This window comes from Epargyreus clarus, unplaced genomic scaffold (assembly GCF_041222505.1).
Source record: "Epargyreus clarus isolate Ecla_fem2 unplaced genomic scaffold, WU_Ecla_fem_2.2 ptg000031l, whole genome shotgun sequence".
Taxonomy (NCBI): domain Eukaryota; kingdom Metazoa; phylum Arthropoda; class Insecta; order Lepidoptera; family Hesperiidae; genus Epargyreus; species Epargyreus clarus.
The window spans coordinates 7,418,807-7,431,383 of NW_027332236.1; the positions used below are offsets into that span (position 1 = coordinate 7,418,807).

Consider the following 12,577-nt stretch of genomic DNA (forward strand, 5'->3'; position numbering starts at 1 on the left):
TACTACGTCAAGTTATTGTTTCCAGCAACTAATTTAATCTGTAGGAAAGATAAAGCAAAATACATCTGCGTACCTGATATGGAGCAAAGTAGTCTAAGGGTTGGAGCTGATGATGTGCTGTATTGGTTGGTCATCCCCTGAGTATGGGGTCTTGGAGCCGGCATACTCAGGGTGATAGCCTTGTGGAACTTCCTCCGCCTTGGTTCCACGGTCACAACAGGTGACACCGCAACACCACGGCCTAGTAACTTCGCAGTTAATTCTGAATCTATAATTTGAGCCTGAAAGAAAATATGCAAAATTCATATCCTGTTTTGGTCAAATTAAACAAAGTTCATCTAAAGACCAAACGATCGATAAATAAATTGATAAATAATTAAATTCATGCTAAAGTGAGTAGCGGATAGATGTGTGCATTTTAAAGCAAAATTAAGTACAGTTTCGTGTACTTACCTTTGAAATGGCACTATTCTTCAACAACACTTTTACGCACATAAATAAAAGTACGGGACTTGTTAACGATAACAAAATAGGAAAGGTGGCAGAGAGCAGATGGTGCATTAAGCAATAATGAACATATGAAATCACAAGAAAAGCAGTTGAAAGAAAAGTACATAACATCCCGAAAATTATACCACAGTCTTACATCACATTTCTCACACATGCGCTTCAAAAACAAGATGCAACACACATTTTACTAATAAGCTCAAAACACTAAAAATAATGGCAAATAAAATATATGTACATCATGCAAATCTCACGCTTGGTCTTTAGGAAATAACACATATTTCACATAAAATCAATCAAATAACATGTCAACTTAAAGCGAAATTTAACATTACCCAATAAATTTAGCAATCCTTAAAAATACATGGTTCATCTACATAACTATCTTAAATTCAAACCAAAGGTATCTTACATAGACAATTTACAAAACCACACATAAAGACAAAAGTAGATTCAAATTCACATTTCTCATCTTAAGTATATACAAAATTCATACATTTCATTTGTTAACATGCTAAGTATCACGCCTAAAGACCAACTAGAGAAACAACGATCTTCAAAAACTCAAAATTCAAAACTCTTCACGCTGTGTGAGAAAGCTATACATTTGGCAACTGTAGTGATTTCATATTTCAATGTTGCTTAAATTGAAAACAAAGGTTTGTCGTATATGACTTTATTTATTCATCTACAATGTTTGGATTAAGTATTTTTAAGTTAATTCTAAATTTATTGGGTATAACATTAGAAGTAACTTACAATGTTACTTACTAGTAATTTAGAATCACACTTCTATGACCGATTGGTCGATACAATTAAAACGATATGTGGTAAGTATAACTTTCATCTTATGTTCAAAACATTATTTTTATCTTCACTATGGTTTCACACTTTTCATTACAACTGGTAACTTTAGAATATCAATGACCCTAAGGGATTACTTAAGCTATAAATACTAATTAATATTCCATGTAATACTGTATCCTTATAAATGCTTCAATACAAACCAACGAAACTAAATAGACTCCTATAATTTGCGAACGCGACAAAAAATTCTTCATATCTATCACGGAAATCATTAAAGGCTCATAGAAACTATGAAATAATTTTATATAGAACCAGAGTCTTGCTCGATAACGATAACTTAGTTACTTAATTTGGTAACTCTATTTCTGTATGCTTTACTACAACTTTTAAAACTGAACAATCTAACATTTCTTCTGTAACGCATAATTAGTTTCTTGCAGCATACACTTTTCTGTGAATTTATTTTGGTGTTATTTTTGCGATGTTTATTTTGGAGTCCATTTAGTTTACGTGGTCTGTAGCTGTTAAATTAACCTATCATAGAGTTAATTATAATTATTGCAAGGCAGATTTCATTCATTTTCAAAATAGCAAACATCTTTGTCATTCCACGTAAGAAAATATATAATCATGTATACATTAGTACAAAACATATATTTTAGTATTACGTTGCAAGACGGAATAACAAGCATTTTGTATGTACGTATAACTATGTATTTTGGAAAAATAATCTCCTTTCTTAAATCTGGTCTAAGATTACGCAAATTTTCAAAAAACTTACATTAATATTTTCAACTACATCAATCGGCGTTATCTAACATAAACGTGAAAAAATATTTGCAAAAATTTGGCATCCATTATTTGTACTATAGATATAATTATTGCTTGAATAGTCAGAACACAAATATTTGGCTATAAGTACTATAAGGCTATTGTTTCCTTCTTAAATGTAGCAACCTATTAGAATCCACCTGCTAGGCAAAGTTCCACTAAATATAAAAGTGATCACCTATTTCCTATCAATCAGCTTACATGAGCTCTTTCAATATTAATACAAAATCCTACAAGACCCTAATACAATCGATATAATGCAATTATAACCGTTCTCATCGAAATCTAATAATGGAAATGTCAATGTGCTAATTAGCACTTCAAAGTAACTCTATAGAGTTAAATTTATTATTAAATTAATCACCACTTCTATTAAAACTGTCAAATTTGAATCATTTCTACGTCTTATACTTTAATTGCGCTATTTCAAGACCTTTAAAGTTATGTATTGTTTTAAGTTGTGGTATATAGAATATTTTGGCGCCTGCCTTGTCCTTCTATATTTTTCTTATAGTGTTCTTTAGATCTACCATATTAACCTCAATGCCATAATCAACACCAAAAATAACATTTCCATAATCATTTATCGATGTTCAAACTATAAGACATATCGTCGTTTAATACATAAAAACTTCATAAGCATTATGAACATGAATACTTAAGTTACTGCTTACTTCTTCATCTTTCAGATCACTTGTACCGCTTACTACCATATGAGTGAGAAGCGTTTCTTCTTAGAAACATTGTTCACAGTGATCTTTTTCAGATTCTTATCTTTAACACCTGTACGAGGTTTGAACAGATTTACCTGGAGGCCGACTTTGATCTTCTTCGTAAGCGCCCCCTGGGGGAACACTGCTTGTACTTGTGGTACGACGGAGCTGGATACCATGCCACCTGGAATAATGTAATGTTCATCATGAAATTATCTCTTTTGGTAGTCATTCATACATTTATGTCACATAATCATTTTATTTTTTGCATACTACTAGATTTGAATCTTGAAAGAATTATTGTTAATTATAATTAATAATTAAGAATTGGAAAAACCTCTTTTCGCCAAATTATTTTGACATTTTGATTTTCGATGTCATTTAAAGATGTGAGTAGAACATTTATAAATTGAGATACTTTGCATTTTAGTAATTACAAATAAATTAAACACCAGGTTTTGAAAAATTACATCACGATTTTTAATCTATGAACTTCATTGGATCTTTTAAATCTAATGGAGATAATAATTCAACAATTATTTTTGTGTCAACTTACGTCTCTATCCAAACCGTATGGTCTATCATCTTAATCGTTTTCTCTCTTTTTAAATTATCTTAATTAGTTGTTCTATAAAATATTATATTCTATTACCTTCAGGCCCAATAGCATGCACTTCTTGTCGTATGCGCGAGATAACTGCGAAGTACTGCGGGAAGTCGTGTGTGAGGATCCGTGTCACACGCGGCGCGTCCCATCCTTTCTCTTCTTCGTTTGTTTCTGAAGACAGATTTATATATTTTGTTACAATTACGTCTTACCCTTCTCAATAGCTCCGTTCTTACGAAGAGCCATTTTACAAGGCTTATTTTCATAGTAACTTCAAATATATACGTTTCCTAATGTTGCTACATTGTTTTCTTCTATTATATGAACAATAAATTTAAATGTGGTCTGGATATGACCGTATAATTTTAATTCTTTTTTTCAAGAGGAATATTTCGTAAAGCTGTAAATGATATATTTTTTGTGCACAGCTTCAATAACTTTCTTTATTTTCTTGCTTTTGATTCTTGATTTTTGAATGTACTGTTGATAGGAGGCTTTTATCATTTATCAGCACCATTTGACTTAAAACTAGCATAATGCCTTATCATCATTTAATGTTAATGCAAGCATATCAATAAGATCATTATTAATTATACCTTATGTAACTTTGCCCTCACCTTCGATCTCCAGGGTTTCATGTAGTATATCCTGAACGACGTCATCAGTGGCGTCAGCGTTATGCTCTCGCCAGCTCGTTCCGTTGTCGGAGCGGAGGATCACGATCTCGCGTTCCTTGCCACGCAATGACGCGTAGTGCGGCACTTCTAGTATCACTGGCCTATAAAATGTTATTGTTATAATATTATAAATGTTACTATTATATATGTTATGCAAGGGAATAAAAAATATTTGATTCAAAGCAGATTCTTTACAGAGTAAAATCAAATTCAAAATATTTTATTTAAAGTAAACACTTTAAAATTATTTTTGAACGACAATATAATCTACTACAATTTCAGAAGGTGCATCGTTATGGAGCTATAAAAGATTATCGGTCTAACGTTTTATAGTCTGTAAAGTTATAATTTGTTCTTAGAGACTTTCTCATGCTTTTCTCTCTGAGATTGATTGATAGAGAGAGATATTTTGTTACTCCTCAACCCAATTAAACTTACCCTAAGAATTTAGCAGACACTGGTCCCATCTCCAGCACCCTCGAAGCTAGAGCTTCACCTTCCATCAGAGGCGGCATGTGGTTTATGCGAGATGGCTTCAAGTATCTGAGTAGAAAAAATTGTTACTTTATTCTCTATCTTTTTCATAAGGAATGGAATAGAATCACATGGAATGTACTGGTGGACATCAAAGCAACTTGGCTTTTTAGTAAGTCATATTGAAGATTTATTTATAGGATTCCTGTCCATTTCGAAGACATACAGCATCCCGGTTCCGAGCGAGTTCCTGCTGGTATTCTCCAGCAGAAGTTACTAGTATTCACTTATTAGTATATTTTCAATCATTTAATTTATATCCTATTGTAGGGAGTAATTTTTAAACATGTAAAGTTTCTGTGTTTAAAACGAAGTAAAGTAAAAAAAATATTACTAAGTACTAAACTAGTAAAAACAGCAAACAATTTATTAGTAAATATGTGTTGGTAACAAAATTCTAAGTAGCAGGAGTAATAATTCATTTATTTGAAGATTTTTCTTGAAATTATTTACATCACTTTGGATTCATATGAAATACCTGCAAGTAATCCTGGTAGGCTGTTGTGCAGACAAGGGCGGAACGATGACACGAACGCCACCCCCTCGGCAACCTCGCATCGCACCACCGCGGGCGTCCACCAGGAATGACACTAGGAAACTGAAATAACTGGTTACTGGCTGTTCTTAGTGGTTAAGGGTTACTAATACTAAAGAAGGAATATATTACAGGTCTCTACCGGACCGCGCTAAGATTTTTTTATAATATATGAGTAGGAATAGATGTGACGGTGTGGCGATGGTATCGCCGGAGTCAAACCACAAAGGGTTTTACCACTTTGAGACTAAGATATACGAGTTTTGTCAACGCCATCTGTTGTCAAAACATGTGAAATTCAACACAGGTACAACGTCGGTTTTACCTTTTAGCCTTTTTAACCCTGACGTAAGAAAGATTTAGCTGTGGCAACCTAGGTCCAAATAGATAACCTGATTTGAATGTGTTTGTTTGTTATTAATACTCTATGTAACAAACTTTCATACCCTATTTATCTTTTAGAGGAAAAATTTCAGAAATATTTTCATAGTTTTCAAATGTAGGATTTAAAAAACTCACTTCTTCCATTGCAGCTTTTTCCTGAAGCGTCCATTTCAGATTGCATGCGCATTAATCAAGATTAGTTACTTCATTCAATAGATATCTGAAACTGCATAAGTATTACTTAATGTTAAAATATATAATACTAGCTGACCCGGCAAACTTTGTACCGCACCAAAATCTATTTAAGTATCACATATATTTCATATAAAATATAGCCTATGTTATTGTGGATAATGTAGCTTTCGAATGGTGAAAGAATTTTTAAAATCGGTCCAGTAATTTTTAAGCCTATTCATTAAAATCAAACAAACAAACAAAGTTTTCCTCTTTATAATAATAGTATAGAAAAATGTTATGGTTATGATACAGTTTTGGAACACCTGTATAAATATAAAAAATAAAACAACAAAACTATCACACTTCAGGCTGTCATAAAAACTTCTTCTATTAGTCTAAAAAACCTTTTTATCTCGATAGAATTTTGGGTCAAAAAATTGTGTGGGACTCGGGCTACTGACTTGGGTTGTGTAGGGTCCACGTTGTAGCAGTACCCCTCCGGCGCCTGCGCAGTGCTATACCGGCTGATGCTCTTCACCACCACCTCTTGCTGAGGCTGGTACGGCATACCGTTCACTGATCCTGTGAAAAAGTATTATGTCCTAGTACTTAATGTGGGTAGATATTATAACGGAATGAAATTAAATAATTAAGGGTCTCTACATTTTTATATAGAAGTAGCAGACGAGCATACAGACCACCTGATTTTAAGTGACTATTGAGTGCCTATGGACATTTGTAATGAACCTCAGAAAAGATTAAATTCCTGAGGTCGCCTAAGTTAGAATGCCTCGGAAAAGTATGCCTCTCTTACCATACTCTTTAAATCAGAACAAAGCAGCACTTAACACAGCTATTATCAGGTACAAATAGGTGTGGCGGTGATTCTGTCCATGTGGAACCTTTTAGCTTACCTTCAAATATTATTTTTAAATTGAAGCAATAAACCAACTAACCTTGAGAAATCTCCATAATGTTCTTATGGCTCAACGCAGACTCGGTCCTCTCGTCCTTGGTGACGTCGATGGGCAAGGAGTCGTCTCCCAAGGACTTCATATCATCAGCGGTCAGGTACCTGTACGGCTGGTCGTTCAGGATCGCGTCCTCACCTGGTGCGGGAAGGAAGTCTGATTTTGCATATTAAATAGAATTATGAAAATTGTTAGATGGATTATACGTTGTAGATGGTTTAAACAAAAACGCTACACGGATTCTAAGACCCAGAAAAGATAATAAATATTAATGAATCGAAATCGATTAATAATTTAGTTGTATTTACAGGAGTTTTATCTAATGTCGGTAGTAAAAATTCTACATTAATAGGAAAAATGCGAATACATAAACGAACCAATGTTTCCTGTTCAAAAGATATACTTAAGTAGTAAAAGGTTATAAAATCTACACAATTTAAAGAAAAATCTTAGTTCGAATTGCTTAGACAAACCTTTGAATCTAGAAGATAGCATCGGATACTGCGCTAAGATAGAAACAAATCAGACGTTCATAACACAAACGCTTCTAATAATTTTGAATCGCATCGAAAATTATTTCACGGCAGACATAAATTTTAGTTTCGGAAACTTAGACAAAAGTCGTAACATGATCAACCATCCTACCCACGATCCTATATTTTATATCCTTACCTCCCTCTTCCTCAGAATCTGACATAAAGGTCTCCAGCATGAGCTCAGGCGCCATAACTTTGTATTTCTCCTGGGACGCTGGTGCAATGGATGGTTCTGACACCTCCTTGAGAGTCTCCATCACTGTCACGTAGCCGAGCTTCGAAGCGATGTCGAGGGGACTTTGACCATTCTGTTGAAAATAAGGATTACATTACTTCAAATAACCACTTGCATGTCTTAAACTGATTATTATTTGAAACGTTCTCTGAAGAGTAAAACTTTGTTATATCACTACGAGTAGTAGATGCTATACTATGTTACTTCGCTTGTTATAGTCCGCGCCAAACTACTAGTCCGCTCTGAAATTGTTGCGAGCAGCTGTAGTCATACAATTTGCTATGGCGACGCGATTCATTTCTATATTCAGAGCGGACTAGCAGTTTTACGCGGACTATACTTGAATTATGAACTTTTTGAAGAATTAAAAGGCAAGCTGCTATGCTTTTCATCTAATAACTTATTCTTGCTTAAATTGCACGATTTCTTGAAATTTGTCTGTACAACAAAGTTTAGTACTCGAAAAGTTAATGATAATGATAAAGAAAATTGTTTTTTTTTATTTCTAATTTGATTTTAACAATAGCAGTAGAATTAGATATTAACCGTAGTGGTAGCATTGGGATCAGCTTTGTGCTCCAGAAGAATGTTAACGATATTGATGTGCCCTTGTTGCGCGGCGTGGTGCAGGGCCGTGTACCTGATAATGAAATAATTATTAGTACAAAAGGAAACTACAATCTAATACATTTTTTTCTGAGATAAAATATTTGAGTTCTCCAAAGAAGGAGTCCGTAGGTATTAATGAATTTATACATATTGAAAATAACATTGAATAGAAACATATTGATTGAAATATTGAGATACCATACCCATGTGTGGTTTGTGCCTTAACAGATGCTCCATTCTCCAGCAAGTAGCGGACCATGGCAATTTGGCCGTAGTGGCTGGCAATGTGCAATGGCGTGTAGCCACCTTTCGTGCAGATGTCGACCTGTATATGAAAATTATATAAAACTAACCATTCAAAAAACGTCGTCGAATATTAAATGTTAGCTTACGAAATGATATAATTGAAATTTTGCAAGGTTTCATTGAAAATTTTAATATAACCAAAACATACACACCGAAATGATAAAGACTAAAACAAGAAGGTGTAAGATTATTTCTTTCTTTTCTTTTATATCTTTATATATCAAATTATTCTTTATATATCAAAATAAAATAAAAAACTTAAGGTATCCACTAAAATGTTTTTAAAGGACATACCTCTGCTCCATTCTTAACCAGCAGCTGAGCTGTAGGCACTCGATCTTCTTGTGCTGCAACATGTAGAGCTGCTAATCCATTCTTCGCTTGCTTGTTCACTTCTGCGTCATGTTCTAGAAGTAACGAGCACATTTCTGTGTGACCCTGGAAAATAAGAATTGATTAAAAACAACATAGTCGTAGTATATATGATATGTCACTGTTCATCTACTTTTCAAACTTTACGACGTTCATCTAATTATGATGCTAGTTGTTTAGTTATTTTACGCTTGAGTATAGGTATTTTTACGCAATATAGGTATTTTTGAAACCTTAATCTATTCATGTACTTTTGGAGCTGACTGTACTTTCAGTAAAACTGCATGGTTAAAGAAGCAAGACGTTCGAATAAAGATACTTATAAGCGTATTATTAACGTTCAAAAGGTACGGTTTTAGGAAGCAATGATGTGAATGTCGAAGGTGGTAGAACCCTTTGTCGTTCGACTCCGGTGGCACCACCGCCACTCCTATTTCTACCTAATAAGAAGAGGGAGACAGACTTTTCCGAGGCGTTCCAGCTTAGTCCTCAGGGGTAGCGGTGCATTTGTGGCCGACCTCAGGTGGGAATATCTAATCCTATCTGGGGTTGATTACAGATGTCCATGGGTGGCAGTAGCCACTCCACCATCAGGTGGACTGTATGCTCGTCTGCTACTCCTATATTATAAAAAAAAAAATGTAAAATTTAAAGAAGTCATTACATTATAAATTAGAGATTATATTATATTAACTTACTTTACTCAGTCACATTAAAATTTACAAACCTGCTGAGAAGCCAAATGTAGCGGAGTGAATCCAGATTTGGATTCAGCGTTGGCCAGCGCTCCATACTCCAGCAGGATTGCTGCCGTTTCCATCTGGTTCTTGCGTGCTGCGATGTGGAGTGGAGTGTGACCGTTCTTAGCAACAGCCTGTAGAAAAGAAAATATTAAAATGATTCTGATGAGTTCAAAAATAATAATTTTTTTTTCAAAGATTAGAAATTTTGTTATCATCCGCTACATTCGCTAGTAAAACAACAAGACAGGAAATTATATTTAGCATTACTTGAAGAACCATATTTTTCCATATTACTTATTCATTTATATCAGATCTTAATATTTTACTTTAGCATCAGCTCCTTTCTCCAGAAGATTGGTAGCAACACCATGCTGGTCGTAATGGGCGGCGATGTGTAACGGTGTCATGCCATTCTTGCCGGCCTGGTCAGGCGAGGCTCCATGAGCAAGGAGCAATTTCGCCACCTGTATTTTAAAAAACATAAAAACATTTATTAAGTACCATGTGAGTTATCAGTGAGGTCTTGCTTTGGATTAAACCATTTCAAATAATAAACTACACAAACATCCAAAATGTTATTTCGAAGTTCCCTAAGTTTACCAGAATTCTAAATCTTCATAAAAGACAGTTTACGCACCTTGAGGTTACCATATTTGGCTGCAAGATGTAACGCAGTAAATCCTTTCTTGGTAGTTGCAGATAAGGGAGCGTTGTGCTCAATGAGTGCTGCTGCCACCTAAAGATAATTAGAAACATTAATTCAACAGCAAAAAAAAAAAAAAATTAATTACAATTTATGTTCACTAAATCATTTTATAAAATCCTACATAATTGACTTCATCACTATTGCATTATTTTTCAAAGTTCCTCCGTAATACTCTTTAACAATTAATTTTAAAATGATTATGAATGTCTGCCACCACTTAAATACAACATTTTTCATCTCTACATTTCCAAAATATTAGCCACCCAAGAACCTCTATTTCACTTTATTTTTGGAATATTATGAATACGTACATCAACCATCTTAAGCGAGGTGGTACCCCCATCGCTGTCTTCAGGGTGATGTTTAGCAGCAATGTGCAGTGCGTTATAGTGGTCAGCTGTCATAGCTCTGACGTCAGCACCATGTTGGAGCAGCAGCACTGCAATATCGACATTGCCGAGCCGAGACGCGATGTGAAGAGGCGTTTGACGCTCACGGGCTTTAGCCTCCACTGCTGCACCGTTGCGAAGTAGTATGCGGATTATGTCCGTCTGTGAGAAAAAGAGGTTATTATAAATGATATTTTTTAATGTTGGTTAAGAAAATTTAAAGTTAATGTAAAGTTGCACAGAACATTTCTTGACATCTTCACCAGAAAAACATTGTTTAGAATTTGTAAGTCTCTTAACTCTTTCTCTTAATGACTTCAATAGTCACTGTAAAAAAAACTGTCAAACAGAAAGTCACATAGCTCTTGTCACGTCTTGTCATCTCTTTTTAAATATTTTAAATTTTCTAATCATCCTTAAGTTTAGAAAGAAATGGCACAATCCCGAAGCAAAATTCACCTGAACCAAGTCATTTGGTTTTGTTTATGAATGACTTGCTTACACAATTGCCATTTTAAAATCTGTTATGAAGAGAGCCTTGTTTTTACTTTAATATTTATTTTCAAAAAACTGCAATCCCTTAATTTAGACCTTAATTAAGATGTTTGTCTTCTACCCCATCTTACCTGATTAGCCCTAGCCGCTAGATGCAGGGGAGTCTCTCCCCTAACAGTGGGCACGTCAGGGTTGGCCTCATGCTGCAGCAGGTAAATCACGATGTTCATGCAGCCCATGAACGCTGCCACGTGGAGCGGTGTCAGCCCTGATTCTGTTGTCGCTTGAATACCTGAGGAATTGAGGAAGTAATCAATATCTGGAATCCCTACTTTATAATAGGAATTATATTTTTTTAAATGTGAACATTTTTTTAATAAAAAGTTTTTTAAAGTACCCTTGGTAAAATCCAACTTGAATGCTGATATAATGCAACTTGATAAAACGACTTGAAATCTCAAAACATGGTGTTTTTTGTAATCTTATATCTATAATATAAAATTACAAAAAATACCATGCATAATAAAAGGCATTTCTATATTTACATTTACAGTCGTTTTTGTTGTTCTACTTGTAACTACATGTATCGAATTTGCATTGCTTATTCTAGTAATTTGTATCCGTGTTAGTATTCTTCTGTGAATAAATACTTACTAGCGCCATACTTGAGCAGCAGTTCCACGACCTTGATCCTGTTCTTCTTGCAGGCGATGTGTAGTGGAGTGAAGCCGTTCAGCGCCCGCGCATTGGCGTCCGCGTTTCTGTGTTAAATAGTATACATAAAAATCATTCTCTATGTATAATCAGGTTTCAGAAAGACATCAACCCAAACATTAAGCAATAAGTTTACAAAATTATTTATATCACGGCGTGCGTAAATTGACGTTTTACGCACGCTTCGCGTGCGCAAAACCGCCATTTCCGACCCCGTAATATAAAATTTTATACAACACGCGGACGAAAAATGTTTTTCTGACTCGTGTGATTGCAGTCCTCGCCTGCGGCTCGGCCTGCAAACTCACACTTGTCAGAAAAAAATTTTTCGTCCTCGTATTGTAATGTACTATTTTATATAGTTTAGTATGACGATGGTATTATGTCAAATGTCGATGACATCTCTGTCTAGCGTTATGCTAAATATTGCCGTGAGACACGTCAGTCGACCATAAATTATCCATAGGTACAAGGTTTGTTTTTCCTCTATAGAAGCAGTTTAGCTACTTTTACACGCGTGATCTTACCTGTCCAGAAGTAGCTTAGCAACTTTCGCATGTCCACAGTGTGCTGCGACATGTAGAGCAGTCAGGTAGTCCACAGTGACGTCATCCACCGGCGCCCTACGTGAGAGGAGCACCCTGGCCGCCTCCGCGTGGTCACCCTGGGCCGCCATGTGCAAGGGCGCTAGACCATTCTGGGGAATAAGGGTGGTTTTAAGGGGACGAT

The 12,577-nt window shown here is 35.0% G+C and overlaps 1 protein-coding gene across 1 annotated transcript in view; it reads right to left on the reverse strand.

Moving 5' to 3' along the window:
* Positions 1–12,577, reverse strand: part of LOC140754671 (uncharacterized) — a 68,416-nt gene that overhangs the window by 25,544 nt on the left and 30,295 nt on the right. The window contains exons 8-27 of the mRNA XM_073089705.1: positions 12,376–12,545; positions 11,789–11,895; positions 11,266–11,426; positions 10,588–10,801; positions 10,182–10,270; positions 9,871–10,008; positions 9,529–9,675; positions 8,724–8,867; positions 8,327–8,448; positions 8,061–8,154; positions 7,416–7,587; positions 6,729–6,881; positions 6,234–6,354; positions 5,731–5,751; positions 5,155–5,274; positions 4,581–4,685; positions 4,083–4,243; positions 3,511–3,636; positions 2,954–3,042; positions 74–281 (exon numbers count right to left, since the gene is read on the reverse strand). Coding sequence (XP_072945806.1) covers positions 74–281; positions 2,954–3,042; positions 3,511–3,636; positions 4,083–4,243; positions 4,581–4,685; positions 5,155–5,274; positions 5,731–5,751; positions 6,234–6,354; positions 6,729–6,881; positions 7,416–7,587; positions 8,061–8,154; positions 8,327–8,448; positions 8,724–8,867; positions 9,529–9,675; positions 9,871–10,008; positions 10,182–10,270; positions 10,588–10,801; positions 11,266–11,426; positions 11,789–11,895; positions 12,376–12,545 — 2,662 coding nt within the window. The remainder of the gene's footprint in view (positions 1–73; positions 282–2,953; positions 3,043–3,510; positions 3,637–4,082; positions 4,244–4,580; positions 4,686–5,154; positions 5,275–5,730; positions 5,752–6,233; positions 6,355–6,728; positions 6,882–7,415; positions 7,588–8,060; positions 8,155–8,326; positions 8,449–8,723; positions 8,868–9,528; positions 9,676–9,870; positions 10,009–10,181; positions 10,271–10,587; positions 10,802–11,265; positions 11,427–11,788; positions 11,896–12,375; positions 12,546–12,577) is intronic.